The sequence below is a fragment of the Crocuta crocuta genome, unplaced genomic scaffold (genome assembly GCF_008692635.1).
Source record: "Crocuta crocuta isolate KB4526 unplaced genomic scaffold, BGI_CrCroc_1.0 scaffold698, whole genome shotgun sequence".
Classification (NCBI taxonomy): Eukaryota; Metazoa; Chordata; class Mammalia; order Carnivora; family Hyaenidae; genus Crocuta; species Crocuta crocuta.
In genome coordinates, this window is record NW_027530855.1 from 1,071,735 (window position 1) to 1,092,928 (window position 21,194).

At 36.7% G+C, this 21,194-nt stretch overlaps 1 protein-coding gene across 7 annotated transcripts in view; it reads left to right on the forward strand.

The window, feature by feature from the left end:
* NSD3 (nuclear receptor binding SET domain protein 3) overlaps positions 1 to 21,194 on the forward strand; it is a 113,164-nt gene that overhangs the window by 65,426 nt on the left and 26,544 nt on the right. For 6 of the 7 annotated variants that reach the window (XM_077769495.1, XM_077769496.1, XM_077769494.1 and 3 more), the window contains 7 exons: positions 1,981 to 2,496; positions 4,264 to 4,390; positions 8,471 to 8,571; positions 10,699 to 10,744; positions 13,659 to 13,789; positions 14,161 to 14,289; positions 15,588 to 15,714. In XM_077769495.1, the coding sequence (XP_077625621.1) occupies positions 1,981 to 2,496; positions 4,264 to 4,390; positions 8,471 to 8,571; positions 10,699 to 10,744; positions 13,659 to 13,789; positions 14,161 to 14,289; positions 15,588 to 15,714 (1,177 nt within the window). Of the gene's footprint in view, positions 1 to 1,980; positions 2,497 to 4,263; positions 4,391 to 8,470; positions 8,572 to 10,698; positions 10,745 to 11,640; positions 13,284 to 13,658; positions 13,790 to 14,160; positions 14,290 to 15,587; positions 15,715 to 21,194 lie in introns of those variants that run through there. The other variant, XM_077769500.1, reaches the window with a different exon arrangement.

The following is a 21,194-nucleotide window of genomic DNA, read 5'->3' on the forward strand; positions in this document are numbered from 1 at the left end:
TTTCTTTTTTTTTTTATAATTTATTTCTGAGAGAGAGAGTGAGCAGGGGAGGGTCAGAGAGAGGGAGGGAGATACAGAATCTGAAGCAGGCTCCAGGCTCTGAGCTAGCTGTCAGCACAGAGCTGGACATGGGGCTCGAACCCATGAACCGTGAGATCATGACCTAAGCTGAAGCTGGACACTTAACTGACTGAGCCACCCAGGTGCCCCTATTATTCCTATTTCTACAAATGAAGAAATTGAGGCACAGAAAGCTTAAATAATGGGTTCAACCGAGGTCACACTTAGTGATAGAACCAAGAAATATGTTTGTGGTGGTGGTTTATTTTAGAATTAGGATATCGACTATTGATAATCTATCTGGTTGACATTTTTAAATTTTATTTTATTAAAAAAATTGTTTTAAATGTTTTTATTTTATTTCGAGAGAGAGACAGACAGAGAGTGAGTAGGGGAGGGGCAGAGGGAGACACACAATCTGAANTCCAGTCTCTGAGCTGTCAGCCCAGAGCCCGATGCGGGGCTTGAACCCATGAACCGCGAGATCATGACCTGAGCTGAAGTCGGACACTTAACCGACTGAGCCACCCAGGTGCCCCTCTGGTTGACATTTTTAAACGCAACTAATTTTAGGGTCGGTCTCTTGTGATTCAGAAATTTATGACATTTTTACATTAAAGGCTAAATTTTATCATGAAGATTCTGATTAAGTTTATCAGACTTAACATTTTCTAGATTTATACATCAATGTTCCATATATACCGTCCCCTCTCATAGTTTCCTTAGCTAATTTTAGACCTCCAGTCTAACCCCCTGGGTAATTCCTAATTGCTTTAGTCATCTCACATACTTTATTCAAAGTTTTCTTACCTGTCTTGCCACCTCAAAGACCTCTGATCAACAGTGATAGAGACCTATGGAAACTGATTCAGGTTTATATTTTTTCTCACACATTACTTCTTTTTTTTTTAATTTATTTTTTTTTATAATTTATTTATTTTTGAGACACAGAGTACAAGCAGGGAAGGAGCAGAGAGGGAGACACAGAATCTGAAGCAGGCTCTAGGCTCTGAGCTAGCTGTCAGCACAGAGCCTGACGCGGGGCTCGAACCCATGAACCATGAGATCATGACCTGAGCCAAAGTTGGATGCTTAACCGACTGAGTCACCCAGGGCCCCCACCCCCCACCTTTTTTTTTTTTTTGAGAGAGAGAGAAAGCACAATTAAGATAGGGGCAGAGAGAGAGAGAAAAGCAGGGCTCATCTTGAGCAGAGCTCATGTTTCCCCAGAGCAGTACTCGAACTCACAAACTGTGAGATCATGACCTGAGCTGAAGTCAGATGCTTAACGACTGAGCCACCCAAACACCCTGGGGTGTCATTTTTAATGTTACTGCTTTATTAGCCTCTGAAAGTAATCGTTCTGTAATGTTTCTTCCCTTTGCTCTCATTATTACTAGCTTTTTATGAACATAATTTGAGGAGAACAGCTCCCTCTTTGAGGAACTTGTCCAGCAGATACATAAAAGACAGTAGACCTGCATACCACTGACTTATCAAAGTTACTGAGTTAGGACATTTCACTTGTTTTACTGAAGAACGTGAACATACTTATGTTACCTGGAGAGATGACAGGATCACATGGGAAATATATATTGGTCTATTTTATTTTATTTTATTTTTTATTTTATTTATTTATTTATTTATTTAAAATGTTTTATTTATTTCTAGGAGAGCGAGCGAGCGAGAGAGACAGCGCGAGCAGGGGAGGGTCAGAGAGAGGGACACAGAATCTGAAGCAGGCTCCAGGCTCTGAGCTGGCAGTCAGCACAGAGCCNAAACCACGAGATCATGACCTCAGCCAAAGCCGGACGCTTAACCGACTGAGCCACCGAGGCGCCCCTAGGGAAATAAATATTGGTTTAAATGTACTAATTAGATTAAAGTGTATCTGATAATGCCTGTGTCTTTTTGTTAAAGATTCGGAAACCCAGACCTCAGAGAGAACGTGCTCAGTGGGATATTGGCATTGCCCATGCAGAGAAAGCATTGAAGATGACCCGAGAGGAAAGAATAGAACAGTATACTTTTATCTATATAGATAAACAACCTGATGAGGCTTTATCCCAAGGAAAGAAGAATGTTGCCTCCAAAGCCGAAGTTAAGAAAACACGAAGACCAAGGTCAGTGCTGAATACTCAGCCAGAACAGACCAATGCAGGTGAGGCAGCCTCCTCACCATCAAGTACTGAAATTCGGAGACAGAGCCAGAGGCGGCACACAAGTGTGGAAGAGGAAGAACCACCTCCTGTGAAAATAGCCTGGAAAACGGCTGCAGCGAGGAAATCTTTACCAGCTTCCATTACAATGCACAAAGGGAGCCTGGATTTGCAGAAGTGTAACATGTCTCCAGTTGTGAAAATTGAACAAGTGTTTGCTCTTCAGAATGCTACAGGAGATGGGAAATTTATCGATCAATTTGTTTATTCAACAAAGGTACCTCCTTTTTTTATGGGTAATTTGGGGCAACAGTAATTAATAAGTAGTCAACCTTGGCATTAAAAAAAACCCCACAAACAACATAAGGTCATACTTTACCCTTTTGTCTGCTGAATTTGAAATGTATACTCAGTTTACTGTGTTTAAGAAAGAGGGGGCAAAAAAGGCTATGTTTTCCTTCTTTTTTTCCCTCTTTTGTAATATGCCATCTGTACTAGATTAATCTTGGGCTGTTCAGCCAAAATTGAGCTTAGCTCCCAAAGTTGTAGGAAAAACCCAGGCACTTTGCCTGTTTCTAGTTTGTATAGTTAATTTTTCTTAGCCTCAGATTGTGCTTCTTACAAAATTATTTTTATCAGTTATCTGAATTAATCATTGTAATAGTTGTACCTGCTGATCTGTTTGGTTGCACCAGCAGTTTTGTTAGGTTCATGTTGGCTTGGGATAGCTAATGCATTTTAGAGAAGTTCCAGAACTGTGTTTGTTTTAATTAACTGTGGTGATAGCTTGGGTAATGGGGTGAAAATACCTCTTCAAACTGAATACCTGCATCACCCAGACCTGAGCTTCCATTTAGGGCACTTGTATTTTAGCTTTTTAGACTTTAAAACTTCATAACATTTGTTATGTTTACTCCATATCCCTCTTCACTATCCTCCCAACCCTTCCCACAATTGTGGACTTGTGAATTTGAGTGTCATGAGTGTGTGCTTTTAAAGAACATTGTGCTTATTTCGTAACATCATTATATGCACACTTAAAATAATATAGGTATGCTTTATCAGTGATATTTTTTCTTTTTTCCAAGTTTTTATTTAAATTACAAATAGTTAGCATACAGTGTAATATTTCAGGTGTAGAATTCAGTGATTCATCACTTACAACACCTGGTGCTCAAGTGATATATTTTTCTAGAGTTAAGCATAAGGGTTCTCTATTAACTTCTTTCTCTCTAGAGGTTCCGCTGATTTTGATAAGACTAAGCTACTTGGAGAAACAACTTACAGTCTCCACTTGATTCTGCTGGTAGCTTTAAATGACAAATGAATAGTTCGCATCTTCTTTTAATGCAAATTGGCTTCATTCTTGGAGTGCTGGTTTTTATCTGCTTTTGGTGCACAAATAAGACTTTGTCACACACCTCCCCCCAAGAGTGCTATTTAAATGAAATTTGAGAGAAAACTGATCTTCTAAAAATGAAGGCCTTAAAAATACATATATTTACAAATCACTCCTTTCCTTGATTGCATTAAAAACACCTAAAATTGTACCTGCTTTTTGTCTGCTCCTCATTGCTTATTGGGTTCACATTGTGGTCACTGTGAACGTCAGATTTCTGTATCTAAGGATATTCTCGTCTTTCAAGATGTGTTGACATTTTTAGCTGTGTAGTAGGGTAGTAAGTAAAATGAAAACAACTTGAGTTCTTTTCCTATGATACGGGTAAAGGGAGAGACTATTCAGACCAGAAAACATTTTGTTTTTGATAGAAAATTAGGTGATATGGGTTCATTTTTTAGTGATACGCATCGTGCAGAGTTAAACAAATAGGGTTTTTTTCCCCCCACATAATCTCATTGTATATTTTAGAAAACATCCTGATGACTTCATTAAATTGCTCTGATATGGCTAGGATGATAAATTAACTGCAGTCAAAGACAAAGTAAAATTCAGGCAAATTATGATCATCTTAAGCTGTCTTTATAAGTCAATGATGCCATTTGTCTAGTAATCAGCTATTTTTTATTTTTCCTTATTTTGAAGGGGATTGGTAACAAAACAGAAATAAGTGTCAGGGGACAAGACAGACTTATAATTTCCACACCAAACCAGAGAAATGAAAAGGCAACTCAGAATATATCATCTCCTGAAGCAACATCTGGTCCTACAGGTGGGTAATGAATGAAGAATATATAGATCCATTTTGAGGCATCATTAACTTTGTTCTGCTATAACATGGTAGCTGTGTTCCTAAGAAACTTTTAGTTACCAAATCAAGTTACATTTAAAAAACTAAAGTATAAAAGCAATTACTTCAATAGGAAAGAATAATTTAGGAGCTAGGGAGCCTTATTCATAGTAAGTTATTTTTCCTATAGGAATTTAATAGGAGGGCTCTGTAATTAAAAGAATACAGTTATGAAGTCTATACACTTCTTAGTAAATGCATCATTTGATTATTTCTCTTTGCATGAGAAAAACAGCTTTACTTTTCCAGCATTATTAACACATCTTTACTATTTCCTCCATCTCTTAGTAGAAACTAATCAACAGATGCCTGTGCTTTTTTTTTTTTTATTCTTAGATATGTTTAGATGTTAATAACTAGGGGACTAGGGCCTAAGTCTCCTATTGTACTCTGTTCTCTGATTAACAGATACCATGAGTTGAGAAACAAGCTATATTATTCTGGGTTAAAGGAGAAATGCTTAGGAGCAGCTGGGCGGCTCAGTTGGTTGAGCATCTGACTATAGCTCAGGTCATGATCTCACGGTTCATGGGTTTGAGCCCCATATCGGACTTAGTGCTGATAGCACAGAGACTGCTTGGGATTCTCTGCCTCCTTCTCTCTCTGCCCCTCCCCTGCTGTGTTCTTGCTCTCTCTCTCTCAAAAATAAATAAACATTAAAAAAAATTAAAAAACAGGGCGCCTGGGTGGCTCAGCCAGTTGGGCATCCGACTTCGGTTCAGGTGATGATCTCATGGTTTGTGGGTTCGAGCCCCGCGTCAGGCTCTGTGCTGACAGCTAGCTCAGAGCCTGGAGCCTGCTTCAGGTTCTGTGTCTCCCTTTCTCTCTGACCGTCCCCTGCTCACGCTGTCTTTCTCTCTATCTCAGAAATAAATAAAACATTAAAAAGAAAATTTTAAAAAAATTTAAAAACATAAAGATAAAAGAGAAATACCTATATTCAGAAAGATTGTGCTTTTGGAATGGCCAAAGTAATTTTATAAGAGATTGACTTACTAAGGATCATATAATTTAACTGAGTATCTGGTGGGTTTGGTTTCTATACTGCTGCTTCATATAGCCATCAAAAGAGTTAAGATTGTCAGCTGGTTTGGTCATTTGGAATCTTAGTTTAGGAGAAGGAAGTTTGTTTCACCTTGTTCTTTTAAAAGTTTTTTGGAATGAAATCAAAGAATGAACCAAGTAATTTTATAGAAAAGGATTAAAGCCTTGGGAACTAAGGTAGTAGCCTTCAATCAGTAGTAACTAAGGCAGAATTGCGATGGAGTGGCACTAAAGAGCCAATATTTTTGTAAGGGAAACTTTGAGGAAAATTCTTACTATTATAAGAGCTAAATAACTTACTATTATAAGAGCTAATAACAAGCAAGAAGTTGGGGTTGCTTTCTTAAAAAAAAGAAGTGAGAGGAGCTACAAGACAGGGAGAGGTGGTGGTAGGGAGATGGGACGTATATTGGATGGGGCATACTAAACATTATCCAAAGTTGAGTTGGGAAGAGAAGTTGCATTAAAGTAAGGAGAGTGAAGTCCAGAACTTGTATCTTTTCAAAATACTATATAAAAAATGAAAATAATGATGTCAAAGAAATGAATAAGTGGACTTAAAAGATTTTTGCATTAATTAGCTATAATTGAAAACATTTGTTCCATTCTTTGAAGATTAAAAAAAAATTTGGTGGGGGGGAAGATAGTGCCTGTGTGGCTTAGTCAGTCGAGCATCTGACTTCGGCTCAGGTCATGAGCTCATGATTCATGAGTTCAGGCCCCATATCAGGCTCGCTGCTGTTAGCCTGTCAGAGCAAAGCCTGTTTTGGATCCTCTGCCTCCCCCTCTCTGCCCCTCCCTCACTTGTGCTCTGCCAAAAGTAAATTTTAAAAAAATTAAAAATTAAAATAAATTAAAAAATTAAAAATTAAAATTTTGGCCTCAGCTCCCCATAGTTAGGTATCTCAGTTTTGTTATCTTTCTTTTAAACTGTTGGTAATTTGTCTGAATTTAAGTGTGATATTTAGATAGGGGGATCTTTATTTAAATATCTATATTGTAATGAGGGAGAAAGTAATCTTCATATTAGACTCATCTTAAATATTATACTTTTTTTAATGTTTATTTACTTTGAGAGAGAGAGAGAGAGAGATCATGAGTAGGGAATGGGCAGAGAGAGAGGGAGAGAGAGAATCCCAAGCAGGCTACTCACTGTCAGCACAAATCCCAACTTGGAACTTGATCCCATGAACCATGAGATCATGACCTGAGGTGAAATCAACAGTTAGACACCTACCCGACTGAGCCACCCAGGTGCCCCTATACTTTTATTTTTAATGAAGCTTTATTTTTTTCCTTCCCCTCGGCTACTGAACATTCATGTAGTCTTTTTTCCTTTAAGATTTAAGTTCTGCTATGATTTTTTTCTTCTTTTTCTAAGTGAAAGGTAAAGTGAAAGGTTATACTCAGTTCTTCCTTATACAGGCACTATATTTAGGTCATAAATTAATGAGTGCTCTAAAGCTTTGACCCTGCTTTAAATTTGGTTACCAGCTGTGGTTGATGAGCAGATTTTGCCTTTTTAAATGACCATTTTGCTTTTTGTGAAAATAACTTCAATAGTTGAAAACTGAGAAAAGAGACTTGATCTCTCTTCAGAAACCAATTGTGTCATCTCAGTTGGGGTTAGCTACTTAGGGAGAATTCTTGGGCCTTTTCCTAGTAAATTTAGGAGACAGAGTGTATGGTACTGCTAATTTCTGTGTTTTTAAGAATTCTATTTGCATTTCTAAGCTATTTCCAAGTTCAGAGATGCTTCCTTCCTCTCTCTTAGGACTTAAACATAGTACTGTTTAGTGGTTTTAAATGGAGAATTTATGTGTTCTTCGGGTAGCTTTCAGAACAGTGTTAAGAAGTCATATTGCCTTATTTTCTATAAGATAGTAGATCAGATGCAATCTGTACTTGATGGAACGGTTATGTTGACATTTTCAAAACAAGTAGAGCTTTTTGTTTTAAGCAGTTCTGATTTGGGGGATACTCAGGTGACTGTGAGGGTAGGAGTTCCGTTGTCTCAGTAAACATTCCTTCAGTGTAAGAAGAGTCAGAGTGAAGGAAGGAGCCAACACCTTCATTTGTGACTTCTCTGGTAGAAATTAACCACAGCTTTTAGTGTCAGACTACCTCCTCCTTCCCCAGAATAGAAGTAGTGGTATCCTTCTTCATTTTGGCTTTGAACTAAGGTGAAGGAAACCATGTACACATAGGCAAGAACAATGAAACCACAAAATATAAAGGTAATGTGAATGGCTTTATTGAAGTAGCTTCTGCCTGCTTTGATAGGAGCTTTCCCCTGTGGCAAGTGAAAGGTGATTATTGTCTAGGAAGGGCCATTTGGGTGGTCCAAGCACTGAGAAGATGGAGAACAGCTGCGCTGAAGGCGTCATTCCTTCTCAGGATCACAGAATGAATCATTCCTGACTTAGTGTTCTTTCAAGTTGTGGTCTTCAGTCTAAGTTTTATCCTTTCCAAAATGGGGTCCATGTGAGTTTTTTAATGTTTATTTCCAAAGAATTTTACTGTTTAAAAATATTCTCTTTTACTATTTAACGTGAAAAACTTGCTAATTTGTTTCAAATACTTTTTCATAACTAATTATTTCTAAAATAGAACATGTCCCTTGACATCCAAATTAATGATTTGGCTTTGGCCACATTTTTGTGCCTTTCCTGCTTTCCCCCCTTTTTATTAATAATATAACAGTAGCAAAAACTTATATAAGTGCACCAAACACTGTTAAGCATTTTACATATAGAATCAATTTAACTTATTTGTTAAAATGCTAAATATGTAGGACTGATTAAATTTTTAGTGATTTATAATTAAAAGACCAAAGGGGGAAAAAGTAATAGATTAAAAAAAAAAAAAACCAGGGAATTGGGTCAAATCTTAACTACATAAATGTCAAGTCATCCTTAAATGAGTTTTTATTTTTTGTTTCTTTAAATCATCTCTTAGGCTCAGTAGAAAAGAAGCAACAGAGAAGATCAATTAGAACTCGATCTGAATCAGAGAAATCCACTGAGGTTGTGCCAAAGAAGAAGATCAAAAAGGAGCAGGTTGGCTTCCTACATGTAGAGAGTTAAAACATTGTATTTGTAAATGTTGTGGCTTATATGGTATCTTAAAAGAAAGAGAAACTTTCCCCTCACTGGGTTCTCTTTTTCTGGACTATTCTTATGCTTCTGTCCTGGTGAGTTCCAGTGCCCAGTTCTAATACAACCATCCCTGTGATTCTGCTTCAAGCATTTTCACAGAAAATAGTCAGGCTTCAGGAGATGCGAAGCCAGTGGTACAAGACTCTTAAAGAATCCCTCACATTTATTTTGAAATTTCTGTTATGAGCAAAATGATTTAATGTTTTCATGATTTTTATTTGGAACCATCACTGAGTCGCCCCTGCCCTTTTAAATTTTGATTTTTTGTTTAAGCTGCTGGTATGTATTGTTTTTATTTTTTAAACAAATCAAATCAGTTTAACTATAAGAGTTATATTTAAGACACAGATAATCATAGATGATCTGGTTTTTCTGTTGGTATCACAGATTTTTTGGAATGTTATTTTCCCAGTGGAATGGCACTCACCTGTGATTGGGTTATCAGAGAAACCCTATTAAAGTAAAAACAAAAAAGAGGAGGGATATATGACTGAAAGCTATTAAACCAGTGTAACCAATGTAATAATATACATATTAAATTACCTTTTCAAAGAAATTTTTAGAAACCATTTTTCCTTTAAATTAAACTCACAATAAGAATTTTTTTAAAGTGGAAGATATCCATTTTGTATAGCCCAGATAGCTGCTATTAAACAAAAAGAATTCTGGATAGTATTTGTTCCAATAAGCTTTATATTTTTAAAACCACTTAATATGGAATTGTGAACTTTTCTATTCCAATTATTTCCTTCATAATTTTAAACTTCCAAACTTAAAAGGTGATTTTGTGGGTGCTCTATGGTATTTCCAAGCATGTAAAACAATTTTCCCAGAAACATTTAACTAAAATTTAAATAATATACTAATTTGTCATTCATTTATCATAATTAACTTTCATACTTAGGAAATTATATTCCAAAAAATCTTTCTAAGCTCTTGCAAATCTATAGCATTCATTACCAAAACAAAGTTGTGATTTTTTCCAGCTGGTTCCCAAATTCTGTGACCAGTCAGTTTAAAATTAATAAGCAGAATGAGTATAAAAAGTGGGACAAATTGTTAATGCCACTGTGTTAATAGTTAGTAGTAGAACAATACCAGTGATTGTTTAGAAGATTTTATATTTGTATTACTAATTGTATCTTATAAAAGCACTTCTGTTGTATGTTTTTTTACCTGTTGTAAAAAAAATAAAAAATTTTTTTAAAAAGCTTAGAACAATCCTTAAATATTTACAAAATGTGTTTCAACATGCATATTTCACCACATCTTAAAGAAACATAAAATTCAACTCATAGCTAAAACAGGAACTCCTCCAAACAGCATCCTTTCTTTAATTCCAATGGTTCAGTCCTCAAATTACCACGTGTTGTACATATACATTGGCAGAATAACTTCTGATCTCGCTCTCCTAATGTAGGATCAAGACACTGTTCATAAGACACTCAAGAAAGTGCTTTTGCAATATCACAAACTTATTTTCTTAAGTTTGTACTAGCAGCAAAAGTATTGAGCTTCCAGCTGTATGGAGCCCTGTAGCACTCTCTACAGAGAGGGTCCTGATTCCCAGCAACTTAGCTGTGAGTGCAGGCGCGGAAGGGTCTTAAAGTGGCGTGAGTTACATTAACCTGAGTATCATAGTAAGTAAAAATTTATCCTAACGTCTTTGGGGCGGGAGGGGTTTATAGCAACATCGGGGCTGGTTGCAGAAACAACCCCTCTCTTGCCTCCCAGACACTGAGAAAAGGATTCTTGTTCTCTTCATATACCAAGGGAATGGTGGGAAAAGTCTTTGCTAGGAAGCATGTGGCTGTGTGTTGTCACTTGGTATTCAGCCCAGGCAGCTAGGATTTAAACCCTCCCTGACCTTGAGACAGAGAACTTTACCCAGAAGATGGGACGGAGTTCAGATTTCAGATACATTAATCACTCATCATTACTTAGATTGATGGAAGTATTATTTTTTCCCTCTGTTAATTAAAAGTGAAAAAAATTCATTGTTAATGGTATATTTTTCTGTCCAAACAGGTTGAAACAGTTCCTCAGGCTACAGTGAAGACTGGATTACAGAAAGGTGAGTTATTATAATGTTGCCTTGCATTTCCTTGATTAAAAACCAAATTTTAAGAATTACTTGTACTTCATGTATTTTTGTTTGTCTCTGTAAATCACTGTTGTTGCTCTTCAGTCAAAAATTTGTGTGAAATTGAAGTTTTTCCTGGCGTGTGCTTGTGTGTATGTGTGTGTGTGTCTTTTAGAGTCGATCTTATTCTGTACCTCCCATGTGTAAAGTCTTACTTGTTTTGGTAAATTGGAGAACACCATGTAGACTTGATACTGTTTCCAACTTTTCTCCATAAGATTCTGGGGTTTCACTGGTTAATAAACTAGGGATGTGACGAATCCATTTTTTTTGGTATTCGACTGAATACCGAATAGTAGCTATTTATGTTTATCAAACATGGACTTATGACAAATCAGACAAGACAACCTGATTGAAAAAAATCTTGCCACATTTATTTTTACAGTGCTGTAAAATCTTTTTTTTTTTTTAACTAAAATGATTCATAGCATATTTATGGCCATTATTAGATGACCTTATGCAAATCTATTTGAGATATGCACAAAGTTTAAGAAACCTTAAACTTATATCTGTATTTTCTGTGTGCAATTTGACTACAGTACAAACTCCATAGCATATTCGTGCGTTTTTGATGAGATCATTCAAACTGTATTTAATACCTGTAGTTTACTCTGGGCAAATTGCATTATTTAAAAAAAAAAAAAAAAAAAACACCAGCCTCTCTGCATTCTCGGGGAGAAGTCTGCAGCGATGGTCTCCGTGGAGATCCTCAGCAGAACTGAACAGCCTCTCGGAGGGAACACTGCTTGGCGGAGCTCCAAGAAAAGACATCGCGATCGCTGCGAGATTAGGAGGCCTGATTGCGTTGTGTTTCCACCATTCCACAGGGTCGGCGGACCGGGGAGTGCAGGGCTCTGTCAGATTCAGTGACAGCTCCGTCTCCGCAGCGATTGAGGAAACTGTGGACTGAGATTCCTGTACAATTTCATCCCAGAAACTCCAGACTTGTAGTCTCCATGCAAGATTTCTTTGTCGGCGGCTCGATAAACAGTTTCTTTGTTTTCAATTTTGATTTTGCCAATCATCATTATTGGCATTTTCTTGCCTGGTTTCTTCTTCAAGACTCTGAACAATTGCTTTAACATTCAGATGATTTTTTTTTTTTTTTGGTCTGAGCTGGATGGGTACAGCTTAAATCATGGGTCCAGCCTAAAAACCACCGTTTAACTTACACTGATCAATTTCAACATGGACTGTTTTTGTTTTTTTGTTTTTTGTTTTTAAATAAAGCATCATTAATGCACATCTGCAGGGTTTTGCCAAACAGCCCAAACTGTATACATTACAATCATTAAAAGCTCTTATTTTTTTTAATATTAGTGCCGTTATCATGGAGAACAGCATGGCAGCTGTCTTTGGCAGTCTGTCATTTTTCTAGCATTTTCAGAAACTCATCGGAAATGGCGGTACCTGTGTTTCCCTTCGAAAGCCTCTCAGTACAGCACTCCTGTTCCTCTGTTAAAACTCCTTGTTAATCCAGTGATCTTTTAGGCCAAGGAAATACTTTGTGGTGGTGTTCTGGGTCCACACACCAGCAATGAAGGAGATAGATTTGTGTACTTGTGTTTTTTAATCAGCGTTAACATGGGCAGGCACCCTCATTTATAGATGTAAGGAAACATTCAGTGAAAAAACTTGTAGAATGGGATGTGATGATAACAAGGTTCCAGTAATCTGAGCAGTCTAAAGAGGCCCACATCCTCCACCACAGAACATGGCTATATACCAAGTGCTACTCTCACTCAGCCTGTTGCGGATCTTCATGGCCTCAGGAGACTTGTTTCTCCATGGTCTCTTCTGGACTGCACACTTCCACCATAGCTTGCTGGGCTGATCTAGATGTCTGTTTGTTGTATGGAAATTTTGGGGGAAAAAAAAATCCAAAACACAAACTGTGGGTTGAAATATTAACCGTCTCCTTGGTTCCCTGGTATTCACCGTGCCTGATCTGCACATTTCATCGTGGCTGTTTCTGTATAGCCTATACTGCATTAGCCCAAGAGATTGTTGCTTTGTAACTTTTTGCACTATTGTTTTGGCTGGATTTGTATTACACACAGTTTTAAAAAAAAAATTCCTCACTATTCTCTGCCTTTTTTTTTTTTTTCATATTTATTCCTTCCCGCACAAATTCCACATAGAGGCCTCTCATCCAGCTCTTCGTGATTTGGCTGCACTTGAACATTGATTGTCCGTTCCAACCCTCAGCAATGTGCCTCCTAAATGGCATGACATATGTAGATGTGCTGCAGCACTTGTTAATGGTCACAATAAATGCCACTTCACCAAGGAAGTCTCAGATGAACAATTATGAACATCCAAAATTTGTTCGGGGGGCAATAATCAACTGAATTGCAAAATTCGGGGGAAAATGGCACTATCCGTGTACGAATCGAATACAAATCAAAGATTTGTCACATCCCTAATAAAAACAAGATGGAGATGTCTCTGCGACCATATTTGTAAGCTACACAGTGTGTTGGGTTTTATGTCTTCCCCCTCCAAATTGAATGGTTCTTTGGATTGCTCCAAATCAATCGGCAATCCTGTAGGTTTGATAAAATTGGTTTTTAGCTTGGAACGTGGGCTCTGTTGACTGAAAATAGCTTTAGAGGAGGAGCACTGAATTAAATGTTTTAAGAGAGCGGTTGTAAATTAAATCACTCACTGTCAGTAAGGTCAGAAGCTTATGAAGTTTTGACTCATGACTTCAGTGTTACCAAGAGAGCTGTGCTTTTTTCACACTACAGATGAGTCTGGGGAAAGAAAGAATCTCCCACAAAAAAAAAAAATAAAACAAACTTTAAGCACTATTTTAGGATTAATTTCAGTATGTTGTATTAAGGTGCCAGCGAGATTTCAGATTCCTGTAAACCTCTAAAGAAAAGGAGTCGCGCCTCAACTGATGTAGAAATGACTAGCTCAGCATACAGAGACACGTCAGACTCCGATTCTAGAGGACTGAGTGACCTACAGGTAAATATGTTCAAGGTTCTGGGCACATTGCTCTTTTGCTTTGAAAAACAAAGTAACAAAATGCTTTGACTTATTTGGGGAGATCGGGGAATTTTTTAAATACTCAGCAAATCATTTTGTCTTTTTGTAACTTAACGAATGTCTTAATTTTGCTGATCTCTTTTCATAACAGAAGCATTGCTTCCCTGTTTTTAATTTTAACTACGTTTCTCTCAAAACACCAGGCATATACTATCCAGGGGTTTTAGAAAGGAAGAAAAGAGGTTGTATTAAGGTTTATTTGAGCAAATCTTGCTTGGATTTTCATAGCACCTAACTTTGAGGAAAATTTTGTTTTCTTTTTCTTAACAAGTGTTGTGTTTTCCTTGTAGGTAGGCTTTGGAAAGCAAGTAGATAGCCCTTCCGCTACTGCAGATATAGATGTTTCTGATGTGCAGTCCGTGGATTCAAGTTTGTCAAGAAGAGGCATTGGAATCAGTAAGAAGGACACTGTGTGTCAGGTAGGCAAGCAACGGATAGCTTGAAATAACTGCTTTAATATTCTGCCAATAATATACTTACCTTCTGCTGGAAAGAATATTATCTTTCTAAATTATACTACTTTAAAGCTAGAGGTCTAAAAGTTCTTCTCTTCCCTTTCTGAGTTGGGAATTTTATTCATATGCAGTGCTAATCTTGATTGTGATACTCAGTTCTTAATTAAAAGTAAAAGGGAAGGGATACCTGGCTGGCTCAGTCTATAGAACAGGCAACTTGATCTCGAGGTGGTGAATTCAAGTCCCATGTTGGACCTAGAGCTTACTTTAAAAAAAAAAAATGGCAGATGACTGATTTCAAAAACATTTTCTTAAATTTAAGTTGGTATTACTTTTTTTTTAAGTTTATTTATTTATTTTGAGAGAGAGAGAAAGAGAGCTCACAGGAGGGGTGGAGAAAGAGAGAATCCCAAGCAGGCTCTCTACTGCTAGCACCGAGCTTGACACGGGGCTCAAAATCATGACCTGAGCTGAAATCAAGAATTGGACACTTAACTGACTGAGCCACCCAGGAGCCCCAGTATTACCTTTTTCAGTATATATTTACCCTTTTTGAAAAATACTGCTTTGCCCTGTGGAGAAAAGTTAAAGTGTGCAGATTCCAGAGAAGGAATCATGAAAGATCAAATATGCCTTTTAAACTTTATACCATATTGGGTCTAGAAATAGTTATTTAATTCAGTGGTTTTATATATATATACTCTCTGATATAGTCTTCCTATATTTTTATTATTTTTGTCATGAGGAGTACCAGGTGATGTATGGAATTGTTGAATCATTATGTTGTACACCTGAAACTAATATAACACTGTATGTGCTATTATTATTAACTGGAATTAAAATAAAAACTTTAAAAAGTAAAATTAAAATAAATTACTTCAGTGGTTCTTTTTTTTTTTTTTTTTACAAATAGTTTATTGTCAAGTTGGTTTCCATATAACACCCAGTGCTGAAACCATGAGAGACTCTTGAATGCTGAGAACAAACTGAGGACTGATGGGTGTGGTGGGGAGGTTGAGTGATGGGCATAGAGGAAGGCACTTGTGGGGATGAGCACTTCAGTGGTTCTTAAAGTGAGGGCCAAGAACTAGCAGCATCACCATTGTGAGAAGACTTATTAGAAATGCAGATACTTGGGCCCCAGCCTAGACCTGCTGAATCAGAAGCTATGGGGAACACCCAGAAATCTGTCTTAACAGCCCCTCTGCGTGATGCTAATGCCTGCTAAAGTTTAAGAATGACCACTTTTTGCCCTGTTACAGATTTGTGAAAGCTCTGGTGACTCTCTGATTCCTTGTGAGGGAGAGTGCTGCAAACACTTTCACCTGGAGTGCCTGGGATTGGCATCACCCCCTGATGGAAAGTTCATCTGCATGGAATGTAAAACCGGTAAGTTTACTTAGTTTGATAGATATGAACAGACAGGCAGGGAGGAGTATGTGATGCCAGCATCCCCTGTGACATCTAATTCTCCTGCTACGTTTATGTAGCTCTCATCCTCCACTCCCATAGGTATTTCAGCAAATTAAGACCATTCAGTGATCGGGATTCCTAAGATCAAATTGTTGAGATGGATTTGTGTTTTATCTAATTAACTATTCAAAATATATAGAGTGAATTATTTTTTAGATGAGTTTGAAAGTTTTGTGTTCAATAAATTGGGTTAAAGTCCCCTTGACTTTAATAGACTGGATAAATGTCAGTCACAAACTCACAAACTATAACCATAGTGATTATATTTTTATTGGAAAGATGGAGCTACTGGAAATTGTTTTTTAGACATGGGGGTTTTGGATTCATCATTTTGGTCTTATGCCCCGCCCCCCCCCATATAGACTACCGCTGATCAAGACAATTTATAGAGAGAGAAAGTTTAATACCTTACCCAAAGTCAAAAGACAACATATGATGAAACTGGGGTTTAAACCCGGGAAGTAGCTTAACCCAGGAGTCCTTGCTCGGTACTGTTTCCTTCTACTGTGATGAAGTAGGGTGGAGATTGTATTTCATATGTCATATATCCTAATACAAATACATATACACACATGCAAAAATTAAGCTATAAAAGCTGTTTTAAACATATAACTTGTATTTTTTCCTATGTAAAATATTATTTATCACATTTAGACTCTGCAGTAGAACTTTAGAATAGTTTGCCAACTGGCAGCCTCAGGGTCAGATTATCTGTGCATCATGTTATTTGGCCTTCAGAATGATTTGAATGTGTGAACATGGATCAGGCACACATCCTTGGTTCCTCACATTCCCTGCCATCCTCTTTTCTAGAACCCTATCATTCCAGTCATTTATGTAATCTGCCTGGCCTCTTTTAAGCACTTACTTTGCAATCTCTGGTATAAACTACTGATAGGAAGCACCATGTATCAGGGTATTGAAGTACTCTGAGGGCTTTTCTCCTAACTCTAGAACCCAACAGAGCAGAATTCTGCCAACGAAGGCTAGATCTAGTCTAATTTGGCACACATCTATTAGAAAATTTAGACGAGGGGCACCTGGGTGCCTCAGTCAGTTAAGCATCTGACTTCAGGTCAGGTCATGATCTTACAGTTCATGAGTTCAAGCCCCGTGTTGGGCTCTATGCTGACAGCCTGGAGCCTGTTTCGGATTCTGTGTTTCCCTCTCTCTCTCTCTGCCCTCCCCTGCTCATGCTGTCTCTGTCTCTCAAAAATAAATAAATGTTTTAAAAAAAAAAAATTTAAAAGAGGAATTTGCTTTAAAAACAAGTAGAACAGGGGCGCCTGGGTGGCTTAGTCAGTTGAGCGTCCGACTTTCGCTTAGGTCATGATCTCGCGGTTCGTGGGTTCGAGCCCCGCATCAGGCTCTGTGCTGACTGCCAGCTCAGAGCCTGGAGCCTGTTTCAGTCTGTGACTCCCTCTCTCTCTGACCCTCCCCTGCTCACGCTGTCTCTCTCTCTCTCTCCTAGAAATAAATAAAAATATTAAAANAATATAAACCAGTGAAATAGAATAGGGAGCCCAGAAATAAACATTCACATATATGGTCAGATGATTTTTTTGACAAGAGTGCAAAGATTATTCAATGGGAAGGGACTCTTTTCAACATATGGTGCTGAGGGGCTCCTGGGTGGCTCAGTCAGTTAAGCCTCCAACTTCGGCTCAGGTCATGATCTCACGGTTTCTGAGTTTGAGCCCTGCCTCGGGCTCTGTGCTGATAGCTCAGTACCTGGAGCCTGCTTCAGATCCTCTCTCTCTCTCTCTCTCTCTCTCTCTCTGTCCTTCCCTGGCTCATGCTTGCTTGCTCTCTCCCTCTCTCAAAAATAAACATAAAAAAGAAAAAACACAAAAAGCAAATGGTACTGGGAAAAGTAGATATCCACATGCAAAAGAATGAAGTTGGACCTTTACTTAATAACCATATATAAAAATTAATTTAAATGGATCAAAAATCAAAACATGAGTTAAAACTAAAAATCTTAAGAAAAAAACATAGGGAAAAAGCTTCATGACATTGGATTTGGCATTGATTTCCTGGATATAACACCAAAGGCATGGGCAAGAAAAGAAAAAAATGAGATTTACCAAAATTAAAAACTTTGTACACCGTTAACAGACTGAAAAAGCAACCTACAAAATGAAAGAACATGTCTGATAAGGGATTAATATCCAGAATGTATAAAGAACTTCTACAATTCAAGAGCAAAAAACCAAAAGCCCCAAAGAGACAAAGGATTTCAATAGACATTTCTCCAAAGAAGATCTACAAATGGGCTAATAAGCACATGAAAAAATGTTCAAAATCACTAGTAATCAGGGAAATGCAAATCAAAATCACATGAGATGCTATTTCACACTCATTACAAGGACCATTATAAAATAAAAGTAAAAAACAGAACAGGTGTTGGCTGGAATATGGAGAAATTGGAACCATTGTTCACTGTCAGCAGGAATGTACCATGATACAGCCTCTGTGGAAAATAGTATGACAGTTCCTAAAAAAATTAAACATAGAATTACCATATGGTTCAGCTATTCCACCACTTGGGTATATACCCGAAAGAACCAAAAACAGAGACTCAGATATTTGTACACCCATATGCACTGCAGCATTATACACTGTAGTCAAAAGGTGGAAATGACCCAACTGTCCATAGATGAACAAACGAAGGGATGGATAATAAAATGTGTGTACATGAAATAGAATATTTTTTAAAATGAGGAAAACATTAACAAATCAAATTCTGATACATGCTATAACATGGATGAACCGTGAGAACATGATTGTGGATGAAATAAGCTAGCCACAAAGGACAAATATTGTTTGATTCTACTTTAATGAGTTACCTAGAGTAGTCAGATTTATAGAGACAGAAAGTAGAGCAGTTGTTACCAAGGTGTGTTTTGTTTTGTTTTGTTTTGTTTTGTTTTACACTAGTTTTTCCAGAGAGAAATGGGGAGTTCTTGTTTAAATGGAAACAGAGGGGCACCTGAGTGGCTCAGTCAGTTAAGCATCTGACTTTGGCTCGAGTCATGATCTCACAGTTTGTGAGTTCAAGCCCCGCGTCAGGCTATCTGCTGTCAGTGCAAAGCCCACTTCAGATCTTCTTTTTCCCTCTCTCTCTCCCCCTCTCCACTTGCATGTATGCTCTCTGTCTCAAAAATAAACACTAAAAAATATATAAAAATAAATGGGTACAGAATTTCAGTATGGGATGATGAAAGAGTTCTGGAGGTGGATGGTAGTAAATGGCTGCAAAATAATGAATTCTTGATGTCACTGAACTGTACATTTAAAAATAGTTAAAGTGGTAAATTTTGTTATATATTTTTAACCATGGTTTAAATAACAATTATTTTTAAATATTTGATTTCTTCTCATATGAAAATTAGTTTGATACCAATTTGTTACCCTTCTGACATAATAGTAAAAACTCCAAACCATTGTCTAAGGTCATTTAGAAAGTTTTTTGTTTATCAAAAGATGAACACTTGCATGTAAAAAGTATTAGAGGATGCATGCCTAATAAATTCTTATACTGCCAGTTTTTATTGTTGAAGACAAATGCAATTTCTGGAAAGAAAGCACTTTCATTTTACCTTGTGATGAAATGTTTTATCTTGTGATTAAAATATGTAACAGTCTAGCTTATTTATTAAATATTCTAAATGAAGACCATGTCCTGAGAAGGGAGGGTATTGGAGGCACTCATATCCTTAGAGCTGTAAAGAGTTTGATAGTTCAGCTCTCTATAACACTGTCACTAGTTACAGAAGTTTTCATTTATTTTAGTCCTATTTTGATCATTATGCAAGTGAAACCTTTTTTTTACATAGAGCAGTTTATGCATTTGGCAAAGCTGTAAAATCAAACTTATGAACCTTTAAAATAATTTCTCTTAATTTTTTAATTTTCTAAAAGTTATTTTAAAAATAATACTATTGCTTTCATATCTATATATATATTAAAATATAATCTGAAATTCTACAATGTAACAAGACAACAAAAAACCTCAGAACCCTGCTGTACTCTATTTACAACAAAGCCAGTAAAGAAAAAAAAATACACATTTGAACATCACAGTTGTAAGTACTAATTTTAAACAATTTTTATAATTCAGCTAATTTGTAAAGGTTAGGTACTTCCAAAATAAAACCTAACTCTCTGTAAAAAACAAAACAAGAAACTATTCCATTTTTTTCAGATTTTTTATAGTATTGTGAGAAAATGAGCAAAAGACTTGAAAGTTTTTTTCCAAAAGATGATATCCAAATGGCCAATAAATAATCACTTAAAATACTATCTATAAAATGGACACGACATGAAAACTCCCGTCCTAATAAAAGAGGCAGAAAATTACAGCTAGACATCTTATTCAAACCGTAGAAATTAAGGACAGAGAAAATATTAAAATTACCCACAGAAAAGATAGTTATCTTCAAAGAATAGAACAACTAACAAAAATGTTGTTACACTTTACAGTTCTTTGTTTACAACTAAACATCTTTTTCTGTACCTTTATTCCCTCTCTTGTGAATGATCTGTTTATATTTTATCCATTTGTGTATTGTGGTGGTAAAGATGTTTTTAAGCATTTGTTAGTATTTTAAATTTATTTCTCATTACACAAATAATATACAAATGCAGTCTTATAAAAATATAATTATAAGCCAAGCATGTGTGTGTACACAAACATACACACACATAACCTTTTCTGTGTGTTGTAACAAAATGTATTAATTTTCTGTAGCTTACTTTTTTCACTATCTTGGGGCTCTTTTTATGTCTATACAGATACATTCTATTTAATTACTACATAGTGTTCCATAGTGTGCACCTATCATGGTTTAACTGTTCTCCTGTTGAAGGATGTTTGAGTTCTCAGTTCTTTGTAGTTACAAACTGTGCTTCAGTAAACCTCCTTTTATATGTACAAGGTTTCCCTAATATAGATAGCAAAAAGCAAAATTTCTAGGTCACAGAAAATGTATGTTTAATGGATACTGTCATGTAGCTTTCTAAGGTAGTTCCTTCGAACCTAAACTCCTACTAGCAATATATGAGAGTACCTGTTTCCCATACCCCATCAATCATTGGTATTATCAAGCTCTTTTTTCTTGATGAATATTTAAAATATTACTTAGGTTTTAATTAGCATTTATCTGATTACTAGTGAAATTGAGCATTTTTCCATTTCTGTAAATTGCCTGTTTGTATCCTGCCCACATTTATTTATTTATCTATCTAAAAGTAAGCCCTACATTCAGTGAGTGGTTGAACTCACAACCCCAAGATCAAGAGTCACATGCTCTGCTGACTGAGCCAGCCATGTGCCCCTGCCCACTTTTGTATTAAGCTGCTCCGTTTCTATATTAATTTATAGTTCTGTAAAA